Source organism: Rhincodon typus, chromosome 1 (genome assembly GCF_021869965.1).
Source record: "Rhincodon typus isolate 14 chromosome 1, sRhiTyp1.1, whole genome shotgun sequence".
Lineage (NCBI taxonomy): Eukaryota > Metazoa > Chordata > Chondrichthyes > Orectolobiformes > Rhincodontidae > Rhincodon > Rhincodon typus.
In genome coordinates, this window is record NC_063332.1 from 141732762 (window position 1) to 141753921 (window position 21160).

Sequence of the window (21160 nt, forward strand, 5' to 3'; positions counted from 1 at the left end):
ACACCTTCCATCACTTTACTGTTGATTGAGAGTAGACTGATGGGCCAGTAATTGGCCAGGTTGGATTTGTTTTACTTTTTGTATATAGAACATATATGGGCAATTTTCCACCTTGTCAGGTAGCTACCAATAGGACTGTACTGAAACAACTTGACTCGAAGCATAGCAATATCCTTGAAGATCTGGAGGAGACCGTGATGGATCATCTACTGGGAACATCTGGCTGAGGATTGTTGCAAAAATTTCAGCCTTATCTTTTGATCTGATGTGCTGGGCTTCCTTATCACTGAGATGAGTTAGAGTTTTGGTTAGGGTCATGGCTAATGGAGTCCCTTTCTTGAGTGAAGGACTGCAGAGCTCAGACCTGAGCCATTGCCTGTGGATTGACTCTGTCTGTCTATCATTTACTTTTTATGTTGTTTGGGTTGCAAGTAGTCCTATTTTGTAGCTTCACCTGAATTTTAGGTATGCCTGTTGCTGTGCCTGGCATGCCCTTCAGCACTCTTTGTTGATCTCTTGGCTAATGGTAATCATAGTATGGGGATATGCTAGATCATGAGGGTTCCTAATTATAGTGGAGTACAGTTCAGCTGCTGCTATGGGCCCTCAGCGCCTTGTGGATACCCAGTCCTGTGTTGCTAGATCTCTTTAAAATTTGTTCCATTTAGCACTAGGGTAGTATTACACAACACAATGGAGGGTATTCTCACTATGAAGACAGGATTTTATCTCCCCAAGGACTGTGTGATAGTTACCAATGCTGTCATGGACATATGTGTCAGCAGCAGGCAGATTAGTGACAATGAAGTATGTTCTTCCCTTTTGTTGGCTCCCTTGCTGCTTTCTGCTAACCCTAGGACAGCATTTATTGCCCATCCATAAATGCCCTGGAGAAGTTGGAAATGAGCTGCCAACTTCAGTTGCTACAGTCTTTCAGGTGTAGGGACACTTACAGTTCTGTTAGGAAGGGAGTTCCACGATTTTGACCCAGTAACAGTATAGTGCTTTTCTTTTCTTGGTCTACACGCTGGCCCTTGGCATAGGCTTGTGGCTGGCACCACATGTATACTTTTAAATTCCAGTTCTCCTTCTCTTCCACACTCAAGTACCTCTATCTTTGAAATTCAAACTTTCATGAGCTAAAATTTTGTCCAGTTTCACATTAGGAAAATTGAAACTATCATCTCCCCACCAATACCACACCACACCAAACTTCATACTCACTGGTTCCATCTCCTTCCCCAGCTGATGTCTCAAACTGAACAAGACTATTAGCATCTTATTCTAGCCCAACCTGGGTTTCTAGTCAAAAACCGCCTGATCCCAAAAGTCCTCCTTCCTTCTCTGTAGCATTGGGCAAAATCTTAACGAAATTGTTTACAATTTAGGATCAGGATCAGGTTAATTTCCAGATTCCAACACTGCACAGGTTCACAGACAGGGGGAGTCTTAAAAGAGGCGGTCAATTAAGAGGCTACCTCTCCATTCACTCTCCAATTAAGGAGGACTGCCATGTTTCCAAGCTGTAGTGGCCCCATCACACTGGACTGACAGCAGCCCCATGGGGTACTGCTGAGGACAATAGCCGGCTGTGAGACCATCTCAAAATGGACACACTCTTTAACTCCTTCTCTAACGTTAAACTTAAATAGGTCACTCAAAGCTCTACGGATATCAGTGATGGTGAATAGACCATCTCCAGAAACAGAGACAGAGAAGTCAGGTAAAGGAAGAGGTGGATCAGGCGAAAGGTGGAAATCAGAACCAAAGTCAATGAATTTTTACAGTTCATGGCAGGAGCAGAAGAGGATACTGACATGGTCATCAAGATACAAGAAAAATGTTGAGGGGGCCTGAGTAGAGCTGAAATAATGGAGTTTCCACATATTCTACAAAAAGGCCAGGATAGTTGGGACACATTTGGGTACTGATTGCTATTCCTTTTCTTTGTAGGAGCTGAGTGGAGTTGAATGTTGTTCACTTCAGACTCATTTACTCTCATAGCCACTACGACTACATTTTCCATGCTTCCTGTAAAGACTCCATTCCATGCTCCCAGTTTCTCCACCTCTGTTGCAACCTTCGACACCAGGGCTTCTGACATCTTCCTTTATCCTAAACTGAAGATTCCCACCTAGCATGGTTTATTGGGCTTGATCCACTTCACACACCTTTGTTTTCACTCATTCTCCTCCCTCTCGGATCTATGATAGGATTCCTCTTCTCCACTCCATCAGATTCCATATTCAATTAATCATCCTCTGCCACATCGACAAGCTCTGGCATGGTGTAACCACAAAAGACATCTCCTCCCCTTTCAGCATTCCATAGCAACATTTTCTCCATAACACTCTGGACCACTCCTCAGTCAGTCGTAACAGTTGCTGTCTTCTCACAGCACCTCTAAAATCAGATATGGAAGTTACCTCACATGTCCTTTCTAACTGCCCAAGGCCCCACAGACTCCTCTCAGGTGAATCACTAATTTTTTTGTATTTCTTTCAATTTAGTAATGTATCTTCTTTGCTCACAATGTAATCTCCTCCATGCTGGGCAGATTGCTTCATGAAATACCTCCACTCTGTCCTCAAGCATTACCCCGAGCTTCCAGTTGCTTGTCATCTTAATTCTCCACTTTGCTCCCATTCTAATTTTCTGTCCATGGCCTGCTGCAGTGTTCCAGTGAATCTCAAAACTCAAGTAGCAGGACCTTCCCATTCTACAGCCTCTGGACTCAACATTGAGTTTGACAGCTTTGTCATATCTTCAGATTCCATTTTTGTTCCCTTTGCTTTTTTCCTTCCCTGTTGTTTGGTTGGTTGTTTTTCATTATGTTTCTTTTCTCCCTTCATGTTGCACTCTGTAGGTTTTTATGAAGCAACTTATGAGTCACTGGACACAAATTTTGTTTCTTTACTGTATCCATTTCTACTGTCTTTGGCTACTGCATTATGAAATATTTTGCTATTTAGTCTCCCCAGCTTCTACCATATCACACATCTTCCCATTCGTTTTTCCTGCCTCTCCCTAGCCCCAGCCTTCCTACTGGCTTACAGCATCTTATATTTTTATGTCTCCTCAGTTCTGATGAAAGGTCTGTTGTGGATAAATCATCACAAGTTACCTTTAATTCTGCTACTTATTGAGAAATCTCACAGACGATCAAGTACTGAAACAATAATTTAAACTTTATAGCATGTAACAACAAAAATAAGACCCCTCAAGTAAGCCTCGCAACTCAACTTAGCTATTACCCGATTAATGGTAGAATTTAGCCTTGATTCCAACCAATAATGTCTGTCTGTGGGTGTGTCCAGGGTTCAATCCTTATGCAAAGCTGTTTTCCGGAGTTCTGCTAAACAGGGAGTTGTAGTGTTCGATTCTTAAACGTCTTTCATCCTTCAGGTCTGTGATGCGATATTATTGATGATTCTTTAGGGTCCTTTTATCCAACATATTGATTACTCACTTGGGTCCATGGGACTCCGGCTTGCTTCCTTGTTGGAAATAAATTCTTGGTTCCTTGTTACATTTGGCCTTAACTGTCTGTTCAAAATAAAAACCGGTCTTTAACTCTTTAGCAGGGCAGTCATTTATCCTTGTGGCATGAGGCATCCAATTATAAAGCAGATGTCAAGCAGTTTTGATTATGTAGCGTCAACTCCTTATTTTCCCAGACATGGCTAATTGCTCTCAATCTCTACGTAACAGTTTGTCTTTCTCCCTTAACAGCTCATTCCAGACAGCTATTGCTGCTTATTTCGTTTGTAAGTTTATCTTTGTTGATTCATTCACTCTATCAACAGTTACAGGGTAGCACAGTGCTTAGCACTGCTGCCTCACAGCACCAGGGACCTGGGTTCAATTCCACCCTCAGGAGGCTGTCTGTGGAGTTTGCACATTCTCCCCATGTCTACATGGGTGTGCTCCGGTTTCCTCGGTCCACGGTCCAAAGATGCGCAGGCTAGGTGGATTGGCTATGCTAAATTGCCCATAGTGTTCCCGGGATGTGTAGATTGGGTGGGATGCTCTGTGGAATCCTTTTGTCTGTGTTACCCACGTCTTGTTCTTTTGTTATTGGAGCTACCATAAGTATCACTTCATGAGGCATCAATACCCAGTGTGGACTTGGTGGGCCGAAGGGCCTGTTTCCACATTGTGGGGATTCTATGATTCTGGAGTCCATAATATCACAGGTCACCAACTTGAAACATTAATGTTCCTCTCCACACATGCTAACGTGATCAACATGATCTGTGACTGATTTCTTTATAAACAGCCATCATTGTTGACCCTGATCTGTTCTACCCTCCCGATCTTCTGTAGGTACAATGAAGGGCATTTTAGCTTCAGAGTATTCATGCCTCATGAAGTGATACTTATGGTAGCTCCAATAACAAATAAACAGACGTGGGTAACACAGAACGAAAGGATTCCACAGAGTTTCAATAGGACTCCTGCTTTCTGCAAATATATTACAATCATGGGCACTTGCATGTCTGAGCTCAAGCTATACATTTTGGAGGTAAACTCTGCTGCACTTCCCTCAGCTACAAGAAGATTCAGTAAGATGGAAACAGACGTTTATACCATCAGGTCACATGACATAACATGGTAATGATACTATGAGCATGTCCGTTAAAGGAATATTGCATTCTAACTGTGAGACATAACTCAACAGATGCTTCCAGATATGCTGAGTTTTGCCAGCTCTTTTGTATTCTTATTTCAGATCTGCAATATTTTGCTTTTGCTTCAGTTTTATGAATTGCTCAATTAAGATTAGAAAATCCAAAGTTTGCATTTCTTTCCTTATTATGAAAATTTCTGAAGTCATAGGTCAGAAAGATTAATGATTTGCTCTTTGGTGACATTTTTGATACTTGGAAGAGTATGAAGTCAATTAAAGTCTCTTCAGAGCAGATGTTGTTCACTGTTACAATGATTCTAAATAAAGCTGTTTAGTGCTCTGTTTTTTATCAGGGTTCAAGCAATAATTTATTTGGCAGTTATCATCTTGTATAATCTAGCACGGTAGGTGATCAGTGCTAAACTGTGTAGCTTTGAATTTTCACACAAGTTATTTATAATTCAATATCAAGTCATTAAATAAATACAATAATATTTGTAGACTGTATCAAATGTCATGTGACATTCTCCAGGAATCAGTCCAATCTATTAGCAAACCTCAAGGGGCTGGTTAAGTGCAAATTGTTGCTGTTTTCACTGTAGATTTGCAAGTAGGATTGAATGAGAAGTGGTTGGCTACATGGCATTTAATTGAAATCAGCTATAAATTTGAATAATTCAGGTGTGATTAATATTTTAACCTATTAAATTTTTAACCAAATTGTTTCAATCTCTGAAAGTTCTGTTGATATAGATTAGAAGACTTGGCAAAACATCAAAGGATCCAGATACATTATTGTCATCAACTTGTTGCTGAAAGCAATTCAAATGCTTTGAGCATATTGGTGTACAGGGATCACCAATAAAGTGCTGCTTTATGTAAAAGGAGGTTAACTCTTGAATTTTCCAAAGAATTCTTCGCCTCAGCCACCCTATGAAAGGGAAGAATAAAACCAATGCTACATTCTTCAATAGGCCCAGAGGAAGGAAACCAGAAATAGTCAATCTGACTTCAAGTTCTGCATTTGCTAGCAACTGACCAAATGGCAAGATGCTTATCTCTATGGAGAGCAATGGGGTAATGTAAAGGAAGAAAGAAAAATACATATTACATTGCAAAATGAATGTATTGTTGAATGAATCTACAAATATACTTGATTTAATGGAGCTCTCATTGTTTTAGACCTACAGCTATTAGGGGTGGCATCTATTTCAAATCACAAGTCATCTAATTCTTATTATTTTGGTTGCAGCTCCATTTGTTAATTTGACATTTCAAATTAATGACATTGCATTTTCTTTTAGAAGCCTTAGAAACAATGAAATTACAACAATTTCTGAACGAGCTTTTAAAGGACTGCATAATCTAACTAAACTGTGAGTATCATTGACATCAAATTCCTTCATCTAGATTAAGAACCTGAAATTCCGCAGGGATTCTCCTGATCATCTAACATAATTGTGGCAGAAGATCCACTGTTTACCAGATTTGACCAACCAAAGCCAGAAGTCACCAGCAGACATTGTATTAGCATAATTGTTGGGTTAATTAAGCCATACAGTCTCTGTGGCCAGTTGTTTTTCTCAGGCTATGACAAATGAAAGGGTATCCAAGCCTTTAACTCTTTTCCCATGCTTTATCCACTTCATAATTTTTCAGTCTTACTGCAAAGAAATTTGAACAGATTATTTTCCTCTCAGCAAAATAGGAATTTAAATGAATACCACTGATCCTGCATTGAGTAATGTTCTAATTTTTGATTATTACATATATGTTAGCCTATGAGCTACAGATTTAAGTTAACCTGTGAGGTATCACTACAGTTAATAGTTTGCAAATAATAAACCATTACCATCATTATCTTGAGAGACTCCATTGTACTGCATTGACCTTCATACACAAAGCATGTTGCAACAGTTGATTCATACTCTGGAATTATTTTAATACTTTAAATACTGAATTAAGGGGCTGAAAAATATAACTAATATCCATTTATATGTGCTGCATATTCTGTCTCACTAATTCAAGACATCCTTACTGTATGTAAATTTTGTACTAGTCTTTAAAGTATCAAATAAAATACAATTGCCAATTCTCTGCAATATGCAGAGCAATTGAAAATATGTTAATTGATCCATGAGGCAAAAGATTAATATTGATTGGCTGTTTACTATTGTTGACAAAATTTTGTGTATGGGGACACAGGGAATAGGGAACGAAAGAGCACTTCTCCCTGGTCCTTAGTAGAACTGCACTTATCATGACTGCCATTTAATCCTGAAGAGGTGCTCAGTTATTGCTGCACCTAATTTGCAGAAGAGAGACATTAGCAGGCCCATGGCACTTCTGATGTTCCTATTATAATAAAATTTTAAAGGGAGGCACAAAATATTTAGATGAATAAATTGAGACATGCTCATAAGTCAACCATTGAAGAAGAGTTGCATTTAACTCAAGATGTGATTTCTATTTCTCTCTCCCCAGACCTACTGAGTATCTCCAGTACTTCCTGTTTTTATTACACAGCATCCAAACTAGTTTGCTTTTATAAAAGATACAGTACTGTCTTAAAGTAACACAAAGGGGCATATAGTATGAGAGTGCACTGATGTACATTTGTGCAATAATGCTGATTGAGATAATTCTTCAGGTGCCTGCAACCCATCACCAATCACCCTTTATTTACAAATACATACCTTTGACTATAGCACTACCTCTTACTGAGTGAAGCACTAGAGTGTCAGGATCCCTGACATTCAACCCTTTTATGTCAGCCAGGGCTCCCTGCTTGGATCAGATTAATCCCCCCAATCAGAGAGCTCATATTCTATGAGATCCATTGGGCTGACCTCGTTACAATCACTACACTGATCACAGTTATTTCCTACTTTATTTGTTAAAACATTTGTAATTGTACTCTAATGGAAAAATATCATCAGGAACAATCTGCCAATTTATCCTTCGTGCCACAATACTTACATTGATGCTTTGACTGGTAATAAGGAGTGTTTTACTAAGTTAACAAGAATTGACTATTTGCTCATTACCTATCTTTAATGCATGTGATAGAGTACTGTACTTATTGGGACAGTAAATATTATTTTTCTATAGATCTATAATAGAATTTGGCTGGAATTGACTAGAAAAAAAGAATGATAATTATTAAGTTCCAAGAAGGATCGGGAGGCTGAAGCAATAAACAGTAGGTGTTTTATAAAGGAGATGTTCACTCTACAGGCAGCAAGGTTAGACTAAGCTGTTTCCCTCCCAAAATGGCTGATGACATCATCATTATCACATGATCAGACTCAGTCCACCATACTTACCAAATGCACAACAATAATGGATAAGTAATGAATATTGTTAACAGCAAGTTTTATACTTTCACCCCACAGTAAAGAGATAGAGTTTTGAAGGGCAAAACCAAATTCATTGTGGGTAACACCTGCAAATACTGCTATTTGATATTTTCAAGGTACGCAATGGTAGTGAAATTTAGACTTGGGCAAAAGGCAAACACAGAGAAACATATTGTACTTGTCTTCACTACAACTATCAGGTTACCTTGATGTCTTGGATCCTCCTCACTTCTTCAGCCAAGAGAATGGGGGCAGCACCATGAAGCTTTACTCCAATATAATCAAATTCCTTCATTTAACCGTAAAGTGTGACCCACAGACATGTAACCAAGTTCTTTGTCATTGAGAAGTGAAGACGTGATTGTTACAGATGCACAGGTGGTTATAATCCTTTATCTGCACATAGCCTTGACTTTGTGCTACTCAGACAAGGATTAAAAAGTGACAAAGAGGCAGCCAAATCATTGAAAATCACCATGTCAAGCACGGTCAAAGCTGGATGTCAAACTCTTCAGAAGCTTAGACAACTTGCCACACAACATGATACCACCCCATATCTTCATCTTTCTTCCTCAAGTGACTTATAAGATGAGTGGAGACAGCTCCATAGTCAAATCTTCAAGACTTTGGAGATGTCCTGGAATGCTGCAATTTCAAGCATCAAGACTGGTTTGATGAGAATGTTGAAAGCATCTCCCATCATCTCAGACAAAAAGCCCTCTAGCAGTCCCGCAGTCAACAACCAAGCTAATTTCCTAGTATCCCTACAGTGTGGAAACAGGCCTTTCAGCCCAACAAGTCCACACCAACCCTCAGAGCATCCTACCCAGACCCATCCCCCTATAACCCACCTAATCTACTCATCCCTGAACACTATGGGCAATTTAGCATAGCCTTATATAAACAAATGTTCTATGAGCTTTTAAGAGAAATACAAAATGACTGGTGCAATGAAAATGTTGATGACCTGCAATATCTCTGCTGAGAGGCAGGATTCATGTATTTACAATATGTTGAGGTCTGTGTACAGTTCACCCATATTGTTAGGAGCAAAGTTAGGCTATCTGGCCCATCAAGTCTGCGCCGCCATTTGATCATGGCTGATATGTTTCTCAAAGCCATTCTCCTACCTTCTCCTTGGAACCCTTGATCTCCTTACCAAGAACCTATCTATCTTTGTCTTAAAGACACTCAATGACTTAGCCTCTCCTGCCTCCTGTGACAATGAGTTCCTCAGATTCAACACTGTCTAACTGATGAAATTCCTCCTCATCTTAGTTCTAAAGGGTCCCTTTGAGGGTTGTGAAGCTGTGGAATTCATTTGAGTTAGTGATTGGAGAAAGTGAGATAGGTGAGCAAAGGGCAGGTACATGAGATTTGGATATTGTTCACATGAAGAATTAACACCAGAGTCTGGTTGGCTGATTGGCCACTTTTGGGTTGTAACCTAAACAAGCTTTTCTCAATGGGTCCTAATAAGTTAACTAGTTCAGATGAAGAGAATTCTACATGAAAGTGACTCCATCTACTCTGTATAGTATGTCCTTCAGCAATCCCAGCCACCCACATCCGTGTACTCACCTTCCCGTGTGTAATTTGATCTTGTTCCCAGGTGAACTGCTTCGTCTAGTTCTCCTCCAGGTCCAGCCTGGTACCTGTGGCAAGGTTCCACATGATAGACTAATCAGTAAAGTTAGGTCGCTGGGATTCAAGATGAGCTTGCCAATTGGGCACATAATTGGCTTAATGGCAGGAGACAGAGTGGTGGTGCAGGTTTGCTTTATAGACTGGAGGCCTGTCACCAGTGGTGTTCCATGGGGATTGGTTCTAGGTCCTTTTTTGTTTGTCATTTATATAAATGACTTGGATTGAGAATATGGAAGGATGGTTAATAAGTTTGTGGATGATATCAAAATTGGTGGCATAGTAGACAGTGAAAAAGGTTTTCTAAGATTACAAAGGGATCTTGATTAAATGGGTCAATGGACTGAGAAATGGAAGATGAAGTTCAATCTGGATAAATGTGAGGTATTGCATTCTGGTACAATAAACAAGGGTAGAGCTTATACATTTAATGGTAGGGCCTTGGGTAGCATTGTAGAACAGAGGGACTAAGGGTTCAAGTACATAAGTCTTCAAAGTTTGCATCACATATCGACAGGGTGGTTAAGAAGGCATTTGGCACGCTTGCCTTCATTACTCAGTCCTTTTGAGTATAGGAGTTGGGAAGGCATGTTGAGGTTGTACGGGACATTGGTGAGGCCTCTTCTGGAATACTGTGTCCAGTTCTGGTCATCCAGTTATAGGAAGGGTATTATCAAGCTGGAGAGGGTTCAGAAGAGGTTCACCAGGATGTTGCTGGATGTGGAAGGTTTGAGTCATAAAGAAAGGCTGGATAGGCTGGGACTTTTTTCACTAGAGCATGGAACGTTGAGAGGCGACGTAACAGAATTCTGTTTATGAAATAATTACGGGTCTAGATAGAGTTAATGGTGGCTGTCTTTTTTCTATGATCGGGGATTTCAAGTCTAGGTGGCACATTTTTAAGGTGAGAGGAGAGAGATTTGAAATAGACATGACAGGCAAATTTTTTACAAGAGGCGTGGAAGTGGAAGTGGTGGATGTGGTTACAATTACAATATTTAAAAGACATTTGGATAGATAAATGAATAGGAATGGTTTGGAGGGATATGGGCCAGGAGCAGGCAGGTGGGACTAGCTTAGTTTGGGATTATGTTTGGCATGGACTGGTTGGACCGAAGGGTCTCTTACCGTGCTATATGACTCTGTGACTCTATACACCAGAACAGCTAGGTTCCTCTGCACCTCAGAATTCTGTAGTCAATCTCCGTTTAGTAATACTCTGCCTTTTCATTCTTCCTGACAAAGTTAACAATTGCACATTTTTGCACATTATATTTCATTTGCCAGATATTTGAGCATGGCACTGGGGATAGTGTACTGACATGGATTGAAAACTGGTTGAAGGACAGGGAAGTAGGAATAAAGTATGGTCATTTTCTAAGTGACAGCCTAGTAGGGTACTGCAGAGATGAGGGCTCGGACCCCAGCTATACACAATATATATTAGTGATTTAGATGATGGAATGAAATGTATTTGGCCAAATTTGCAGGTGACACAAAGCTGCGAGGAGGATGCAGAGATCCTTCCGTGTGATTTGGACAAGTTAAGTGAGTGAGTGGGCAAATGCATGTATAAAGTATAATGGGTATAATGTGTATAAATATGAGGTTATCCACTTTGGTAGCAAAAACAGGAAGGCAGATTACTGTCTGAAGGGTGACAGATTGATAAAGAGGGATGTCCTTATACAACAGTTGCTGAAAATAAGCATGCAGGTGCAGCAGGCAGTGAAGAAGGCAAATGGCATGTTAGCCTTGATAACATGAAGGTTCAAGTACAGGAGTAGGGATGTCTTGCTGTATTTGTAAATGACCTTGGTGAGACCACACGAGGAGTATTGTGTACAGTTTTGGGCTCCTTATCTGAGGAAGGATGTTCTGACTACAGAGGAAGTGCAACAAAGTTTTACCAGACTGATTCCTGGGATGGCAGGTCTAATGTATGAAGAGAGACTGGATCCAATACAACAATATTCACTGGAGTTTAGAAGAATGAATGGGGACCTTATCAAAACCTATAAAATTCTAACAAGACTAGACAGGGTAAATGCAGGAAGGATGTTCCTGATGACCAGGAAGTCCAGAAACAGGGGTCACAGTCTAACGATCTTGGGTAGTCCATTTAGACCTGAGATGAGGAGAAATTTCTTCATCCAGAGAGTTATGAGCTGATGAATTCTCTGCCACAGAAAGTAGTTGAGGCCAAAACTTTGAATGTTTTCAAAATAAGTTAAGTACAGTCCTTAAAGAAAAGGAATCAAAAGATATAAGGAGAAAGCGAGAAGAGGGTACTAATGTGGATGATCAGACCAGATCGTATTGAATGGAGGAGCAACCTTGAGGGGCTGAATGGTCTATTGCTTCTACTTCCTATGTTTCTATGTTTCTTTGTTACTAATGTTCTGATCAGCCACTGATATTCATGCAATCATGTTCTTTTTCCTTAAGTATGATGCTTTTCTTAATATCCTTAGTCTGAGATTATTAATTAATCCTGACACATTACAGAATACCATATCTGGTATAGCCTGTTCTTGGTTCAGCTCCAGAACATGCTGCTCTAAAGAACGATCACAAAAATGATCTTACTATACTTAATGGAGAACAGTGATAATTAGAATTAGTAACATACAAAGTATTAATGATTTGTCTCCCATTGTATCAAGACATGCATCCGTCCTTATGCTCTGATTAGAATTCCTCCTGTACCCTGAATTTGAATGGATGACAGATCGAGAAACTCAAGCTTCAACCGTGGTTTAGCATTTGAAAGAATAGATGCACCTGGCTCTTGTATCCAAGTTAAAATGAGGTTTGTTGCCTTTAACCATAATATCTGTACACCAGAAATCACCTGCAGAATCTTTGGTGCCCATGCCCAATTTTTGTCACAAATGTTTGAGCCCTGAAGTATCAATTGAAGGCTTTAATGACATTTTCATATTTAGCAGTTTAGCCACTAATACATTGTGTATATTGTAGTTGGGTTATGTTATGTTGGGACCATGTCCCTTTAAGAGATGAGTCATAGTAGTGATTCTTCAGTCATATTCATGGGCTGGTTCTGACTTGTATTGAGTTTTTACAGAGTGCACAGGTATGGAATAAGACTTTACTGTTAGCTTACAGCAAATGACAAGTTCACCTGTTCTTCAGTTCTCTCTGGAGCCTACTAACTGCCCAGTACAGATTGGCGTATAGCTCATAACCCCATATTTTACAATACCCAAAATCCATCATTGCAGCACAAAATTACCACATTACCCTGACAGCCCACTTCCACCATTGCTCCAAGTGGAGACCCGCCACATTGAACTTAGAATTATACAGTGCAGAAGAGTCTCTTCGGTCCATCAGGTCTACACTGACTAAACTATGCTAAATCTATACAAGTCCCACTTCCCAGTACTTAGCCCATAGCCTTGAATTTTATAGCATTTCAAGTGCTCAACCAAGTACTTTTTAAAGGTCGTGAGGTTTCCTGCCTCAACTACCCTCCCAGGCAGTGCATTTCAGAAAATACGCTTTGTAGAATCAATGAGCCAACCAGTCTACCACTCTCAATGATTGGTGGGATTTGAACGCAGGACCTCAATGCATTATCTGGATCTCTGGATTAACAGATTAGTGATAATACCACTGGACCATTACCAAATTGATTTATAATTATCCTCCTTGTCCCTTGAATTCCAACATTACATCTTGATGATGCCTATCCTGCTCCTTTGCACTCCTCTTTAATCATAGATCATAGAATCCCTACAGCGTGGAAACAGACCCTTCAGCCCAACAAGTCCACACTGACACTGAGAGCATCCCACCCAGACCCATCCCCCTATAACCCACCTAATCTACACATCGCTGAACACCACGGGCAATTTAGCATGGCCAATCCAATTAGCCTGCATACCTTTGGACTGTGGGAGCAAACCAGAGCACCCAAAGCAAACCCATGCAGACACAGGTAGAATGTGCAAACTTCACACAGTCGCCTGAGGGTGGAATCAAACCTGGGTCCCTGGCGCTGTGAGGCAGCAGTGCTAACCACTGAGCCACCGTGCCACAATTGAGGCAATGGCGATGGTCAGAATCAATCACACTCCCGCCCCCCATAGATTACCATACCCCCAAATTCTTTTCTGAACGCTCCCAATTCTACTTCCACTCCTACAAATGCCTCTGCTTTCCCTCCACAACCTTGACTCCTTCACCACATCTGCCATTTACCACCCCCTCTCTTGAATCCACCTGAAAATTTGGCGGACAGATGGCATTCCCACTAATTTTCTTACCAGCTGCACAGGCCTCGGAATCCCGTGCACACTGACAGCTTCTAAATCAGACGCCAGTACTGTGATCAGCAATAACCGTGTGTGGGAAATTACAGCACTGGACACCTAGGACTGTAATCACCCCAGACCTCTGATTGACTTTGAACAGCATTTAGACGTGACTGCCCAGACCCCTGACTGCTATATTAGCAACTCCCAGGCTAATAATACAGAATTCTGCTAACTGCTAGGGTTGGCCGTATGGTTCTGACTACTGAAACCCCCAGCCCCATATTGTACTGGGACAGATCCCCTGACCATCAGCTTTCCAAACAGATAACTGACTGTGTCAAAGCCCCTGGATTGCGTGCAGATTGTGGTTATAATTGACTTTACTGGGACACCTTGATCAATGGCGCATCCCCCTTGACTGAGGTATATTTCCCACCAGATTATGATATGGCCATTTGGTTGAATGAATATACAGTATGTTATGCAGAAAACTAGCACATGCTGTTGGTGTTAGTGATCCCCCAACTCAGGACAATTCCACACTGACAGACATAGCACGGAATCTGTCTAAGAGTCTGTGCTAAAGAGCAGTAGTAAAAGCTTTTGGCACTGGTTGAAACAACAATGTGCTGACAGGCATGGTACAGCACGGCAAAGCAAGGCATGAATGGTGCAATCATGCAAGTAGGTACTAAGTGAATGAGCCCTAAGAGACCAAGTGAGCAGACCTGAAGTGCAACCTGGTCCATTCTATGAAATGGGTGCCTGTCCCTGCAAAGTATTCCTGCTGCAGCCTTTCAGTGGTAGTTACCGATGCACCCTGCAATGCACATCTGTGCTGCCATCAGAGAGATGTCATGATGGTCATGATGCATTGGCAGATGCTGGATGCCAGTGTTTATGGATGAATGGTGCATATGACTGGTGTCCATGGATCATGCCCTCTCCTGTTGTTGCCCAGTGTCCTGTATGGAGGTCATTCAAAGCAAGTGGTGAGCTGAATCCACCAGGTACAACAACCTCTAGTTTCCTGGTCCAGTTTTCCTGGCATCTAGCTTGCTTGGTGAAAGATGGGTTAATAAGGAGAATTATTGCTTTAACAAGGAACTTAATAAGCGTAGATTCCCATCAATTGGCATTTTGCTACAGCCCAATGCGAATCTTGCCACGCTGCTTATGAAAAGCATAACATATAGAACAAGATTATCTCAACATCGAGATGGGTCTCACCAGCCTTCATGTCCAGCTCTACCACACACCTCGGCATTGCCCATGTCTCTTAGACCCATAAGAGCTTTTGCTAATTAGAGAGGGAATGTTATTATGTTAATATACATAGTATGTTCGCTCATTTAGCAAAAGAACTGCTCCGTACATGCCATTTTAGACCCACCTAGATAAAATCTATCTAACAGTTTGATGGTGCTATGATGTTGGATTGTGCCGTTGTTTGGTCATGGATTGGAGAGAATGATTTATTTTAAATGAAGCACTTGTCATAATCACGTTCCAATTGAGATTAAAGTGTATTCTGTACTCTGCAGTTGGCATGTGAGATTCTGAAAGCTACATTTTCAGTAACTGTGTAATCAACATATTTGAAGTGGAAAAAGCCCACATCATTGATCATAGCAAAGAATACCAGTTAGTTATTTTAATTCCCCGTTGGATTCCAGTACTTTGTTAGCAAACTTGTCGTGCTATTTGCTATTTGAAATTAAGTTGCTTATCCAAGAAACACGAGCTGAATTGACTAATTATTTGGAATCTGATCTTTGTTAACTTACTGTATATTGTAATAATCTGGAAATCTTAGTGATGAGGAGAATTACCCTGGGGGTGGATGGTAGCATTAGGGGTATGTTTTGTCAGAAATTCTCACCTAGTTGCCATGGTGTTGGTACGTGAATATAGACCATTGATGTACATGCAACAAAACATTTACGTCATCTATAGGTGAGAACAACAAAAGGTTGTAAAAATAATAATACTGAATGATGTAAGTAACATCACATTAGATTTATATATGTTTCTTCACAGGTATTTGAACAACAATCGCATAACATACCTGCCACCAGGTGTGTTTGAAGATCTCCATCAAGTCGAATGGCTGTAGGTGCTTTTACTTGTCTCTTTAGTATCGATGAAAACTTGGAAGAGATGGTTTTCCTCCACTTTCCTCTCGTTATCTGAAGTGCATTTTTCACTTGATTGTGCACACGACATGAATCTACTATGTCCTCTCAATGGCTATTATTCAAAAATGATCACTGGATTCAATAGGCAGAAGCCAAAAGATGGTACTGAAAAAGAAAGTACCACCTTCAATCTGACGGCAGAAGTTTAGTCCACTGAGTCCACAACCACTGAAACCCACATTTTAAGCTTGGTTAGAATATGGTATGAGATACAGTTACTAGGTGTATTTCCTGATCTGCATCCACTTGACAATCTGAATGAATATGAATTTGGACAGGCAGGTGCACTTCTCCTATTTCCTATATTTGTTTGGCACATAAATACGTTATCTTCTAAGTGAATCCCTGGAAAAACCCTGAGTGCTTTACAGAAGATCTGATAGAACAGGTGTCACCATTTTTTCTCTGTTTTGCTTCTGGAAACCAAATGATTGTGATAAAGGGAGGGCAATAATTATGGGTGAATTTATCTATGTATAAATAGGAAATAGATTGGTAACAATAGTTTTGATAAGGATTTCATAAAATGCTTTTGAGATAGTTGCTTAGAGGATCACATTCTGGAACCAATCAAAGAGCAGACAATACTAGATTTTGTATTAAGTAATATTGTAGATAGGGTCATTGAGATCTACAGTACAGAAAAAGGTTCCCCAGCACATAGCACCTGTGGTGGTTGAAAACAAACACCTAACTATTTTGATTCCATTGTATAGCACTTGGCCCACAGCCTTGTCTGCCTATAGAATCAGAGTGACAATGTTAATTAATGATCTCAGAGCAAAGACAGACAGTGACCACAGTATGATTGCATTTTATTTCCAGGTTGAAAGAATGGGTCTTAGACTAATTTTAAATTTGTTAAAAGTTATCTATGTGTCGGCATGAAAGCTAAGCTAGCTGAAGTGAACTGGGATATTAAGCAAGGGGATGGATCAGTAGGGAGGCAGTGGCAAACATTTAAAGGGATATTTCAGAATATTCAGACCAAGTAGATTCTTACTACAAAGAAAGACTATAAAAAAAGCAGAACCCACCATCTGTGGTTAACTAAGGCAGTTAAGGACAGCATGAGCCAAAGGGAAAAGCATGTAATTATGCAAAGGTGATGACAGGTCAGTATATAAAATCGCAGACAATGAATACACTGTTAATTAGGGAAATAAATCAAAGCATGGGAGGAAACTGGCTAGAAATATAAAACAGGCAGCAAGTGTTTCTGTAGGTATCTAACAATACAAAAGTAAGTAAAATGAGTATTTGCCCTCTAGAAGGTTAGATAGGGAGTTAATTGCAGATGCTAAAGAAATGGAAGGTATAATGAATAAATACTTTACTTCTGTCTTCACTGTAAATGATACAAAATAATCCCTGTAATGCATTTAAATCAGGAGATTGAAGGAAGAAGGAAGGTGGTAGAACTGTAATCACTAAGGAAGTAAACTGATGGAGCTGTGGCTTGATCAATCTTTGGGGTTTGGTCACAACTCATTCTTCTAAAGTCCAACAAGTATTGAACCAACTCATTCAACTTGTCTTCATTAAACAATTTCTTAATTCTAGGAATCAGCTTAGTGAGCCTTCTCTGAACTGCTTGCAAAGCAATTATTTCCCTTTTGAAGTAAGGAAATCAACATTGCACATAATATTTGAATTGCATTCTCACCAGTGCACTGTACAATTGGAGCAAGACTTTCCTATTTTTATGCTCCATCCTCCTTGCAATGAAGGGTAACATTCCATTTGCGTTTCTAATTGCTGTACATGCATGCCATCATTTGTAATTTAGAGACACATAGATCCTTCTCTATCACACCATTCTGCAGATCCTCCATTTAAATAGTATTGTGCTTTTTCTGTTCCTCCTGCCAAAGTGCACAATCTTACATTTTCCCACATTATACTGCATCATACTCAATTTTTTGCCTTCTCACTTAAACTGTATTATATTTCTTTGTATCCTCTTCACAGCTTTCTATCTTTGTATCATGTACAAACCCGAATGCTGCTTCCTAACACTGTCAGTGACTCCATCACTTTGCTGATGAAAAAGAGTAGATTGATTTGGACATTTTGTCCTGTTTTTTTGTGGGTAGATCCACATCTGGTAATTTTCCATATTGCTAGATAGACATCAGTGTTTTAGCTGCACTGGAACACCGTGACGAAGGGTGTGGCTAGTTCTAGAGCACCAGATGAGCAAACTGACCACAGTACAGAAAGCCATTCAAACAAGGAACGTAGCAGTAGTAGGGGACACATGGTCAAATGTATCGATATAGTTCTCTAGAATAGAATCCCTACAGTGTGGAAACAGGCCCTTTGGCCCAACAAGTCCACACCAACCCTCACAGCATCCCACCTAGACCCATCGCCCTATACCGCACCTAATTACACATCCCTGAACACTACGGGCAATTTAGCATGGCCAATCCACCTAGCCTGCACATCTTTGGATTGTGGGAAGAAACCGGAGCACCCAGAGGAAACCCACACACACACGGGGAGAATGTGCAGTTGAAAGCAAGAGTTCAGATGGCTGTGTTACCTGCCAGATACCAAAGTTCAGGACATCTGCTTTACACTGCAGACAAGCCTGTAGTGGGAGGGGGAGGATCCATTGGTACATATGATTTTCATAGGTACCAAAGGCAGAGGTAGAACTAGGACAGGGATTCTGCTCAGGGAGTGTGAACAGCTCCTTCAAAGAGGAATACCCAGGGATCAGTTAGTTCAGTTGGCTGAAGATGCAGAGCGATGCCAACAGCACAGGTTCGATTCTTGCACCAGCTGAGGTTACCGTGAACACCCCACCTCTGAACCTGAGGTATGCTGACCCTCAGGTTAAACTCACCACCAGCCATCTCGAATGGGACAGAGCAGGGCTGTGGGGACTTTACGTTTATCAGACTCAGATATGTTCTTTTCATCAGATGTTCAAAAAGCATATAGCTTGTAGTAATATGCACAGCATTCTTTGATGCAAAAGAATATTAGTCAGCCGTTCTTTCATTTTGAAATTTAACACCCATGCAGCACATTTTTCTTGAAAGCTTCTTTAACTATACCACCAAATGTTTTTGGATTTCCATTTGCTGTCAGGAAATAATACCATTTTGTTCCATAAAATTTTATAACAGAGCTAAATAGAATTGGGAGCCATTATCAGAGTCAAGTTCCTCTGGTGATACATGGCAAGTAAAGATATACCATAACTCAACTACTACTTCATCATTGGTGTTTTGTCCAATGGACTTTGATCAACTTTGAATGGCTATCAAAGAGAATCAAGAAGTTGTAATTTCCTTTTAAAGTCTACCTGATTGCTTTGAAATAGTCAAGTTATTGCCCCCACCGACCCAACTATGCTCACCCTTCCTCTCCCCCAATAACTCTCAAATCCCTCCCCGCCTCTGACAATTCTCAACCCCCTCCATCTGCCGCTGACAGTGCTGATCTCCCCTTAGTCCGCTGATGATGCACACCTTCCTGACAATGCTCCCTCATCCACTGCGCTCATTAACAGTGCTGACTGTTATGTCATTGGCCAGACAGGAGGCATGGATTCTGGAAGGTCGGTAGGAAGTGGGTGTAGGTAAGGGTGAGCACTGTCTGGAGAGTGAGCTGGGAGGGAAGTGCAAAGATCACTGGAGGTGGAGGGAGGGGGTCTTGAACATTGTCAGTGTCAGGGTAAACATTTTTAGGAGGGTTTGAGCATTGGTGGGTGAGTGAGAGGGGAGGGTGAACCAGAACAAGGTTGAACACTGTTGGGAATAGGCGGCAGGAGAGCATTGTTATGGTTGCAATTGCTCTTTGGCACTCGAGCTGATTTATTTTGAGTTCTGTTGCTGAACAGGCTTTGTACCTACTGTGAAGAGTTTTAAGTAAACCCATACAAAGAAAAACAGGTAAACAACTGAAGTCTTTATGTTTTTGGTCATCTGATCTCACTGTGATATTGAATTAATAGCAGTCTGAGCAGAGTGAAAAAAGCCATCGGAAATTTAAATATCCTGCATAATCAATGCATATGTGCCCCTCTGCGTCCCACAGAGCAGCAGAGACCTAACTTGAGGCATTCACCTCCCTACATGGGAAGATTAAGCCCAACGTTGCAGGTGAATGACTTCTCAACAGAACTGGGAAAAATTAGAGATAACAAGGTGTAGAGCTGGATGAACACAGCAGGCCAAGCAGCATCATAGGAACAGGAAGGCTGACGTTTCGGGCCTAGACCCTTCATCAGAATTGGGGGAGAGGAAGGGGGTTCTGAAATAAATAGGGAGAGGGGGAGGCGGACAGAAGATGGATAGAGGAGAAGATAGGTGGAGAGGAAACAGACAGGTCAAAGAGGCGGGGATGGAGCCAGTAAAGGTGAGTGTAGGTGGGGAGGTAGGGAGGAGATAGGTCAGTCCAGGGAGGACGGACAGGTCAAGGGGGCGGGATGAGGTTAGTAGGTAGGAAATGGGGGTGCGGCTTGAGGTGGGAGGAGGGGATAGGTGGGAGGAAGAACAGGTTAGGGAGGCGGGGACGAGCTGGGCTGGTTTTGGGATGCGGTAGGGGGAGGGGAGATTTTGAAGTTTGTGAAATTCACATTGATACCATTGGGTTGCAGGGTTCCCAAGCGGAATATGAGTTGCTGTTCCTGCAACCTTTGCGTGGCATCGTTGTGGCACTGCAGGAGGCCCAGGATGGACATGTCATCTGAGGAATGGGAGGGGGAGTTGAAATGGTTCCCGACTGGGAGGTGCAGTTGTTTATTGCGAACCGAGCGTAGGTGTTCTGCAAAGCGGTCCCCAAGCCTCCGCTTGGTTTCCCCGATGTAGAGGAGGCCACAACGGGAACAGCGGATGCAGTATACCACATTAGCAGATGTGCAGGTGAACATCTGCTTGATGTGGAAAGTCTTCTTGGGGCCTGGGATGGGGGTGAGGGAGGAGGTGTGGGGGCACTTCCTGTGGTTGCAGGGAAAAGTGCCGGGTGTGGTGGGGCTGGAGGGGAGTGTGGAGCGGACAAGGGAGTCACGGAGAGAGTGGTCCCTGTGGA

At 41.3% G+C, this 21160-nt stretch overlaps 1 protein-coding gene across 1 annotated transcript in view; it reads left to right on the forward strand.

Moving 5' to 3' along the window:
- rxfp1 (relaxin family peptide receptor 1) overlaps nucleotides 1-21160 on the forward strand; it is a 121092-nt gene that overhangs the window by 56596 nt on the left and 43336 nt on the right. The window contains exons 6-7 of the mRNA XM_048599362.1: nucleotides 5935-6006; nucleotides 15957-16028. Coding sequence (XP_048455319.1) covers nucleotides 5935-6006; nucleotides 15957-16028 — 144 coding nt within the window. The remainder of the gene's footprint in view (nucleotides 1-5934; nucleotides 6007-15956; nucleotides 16029-21160) is intronic.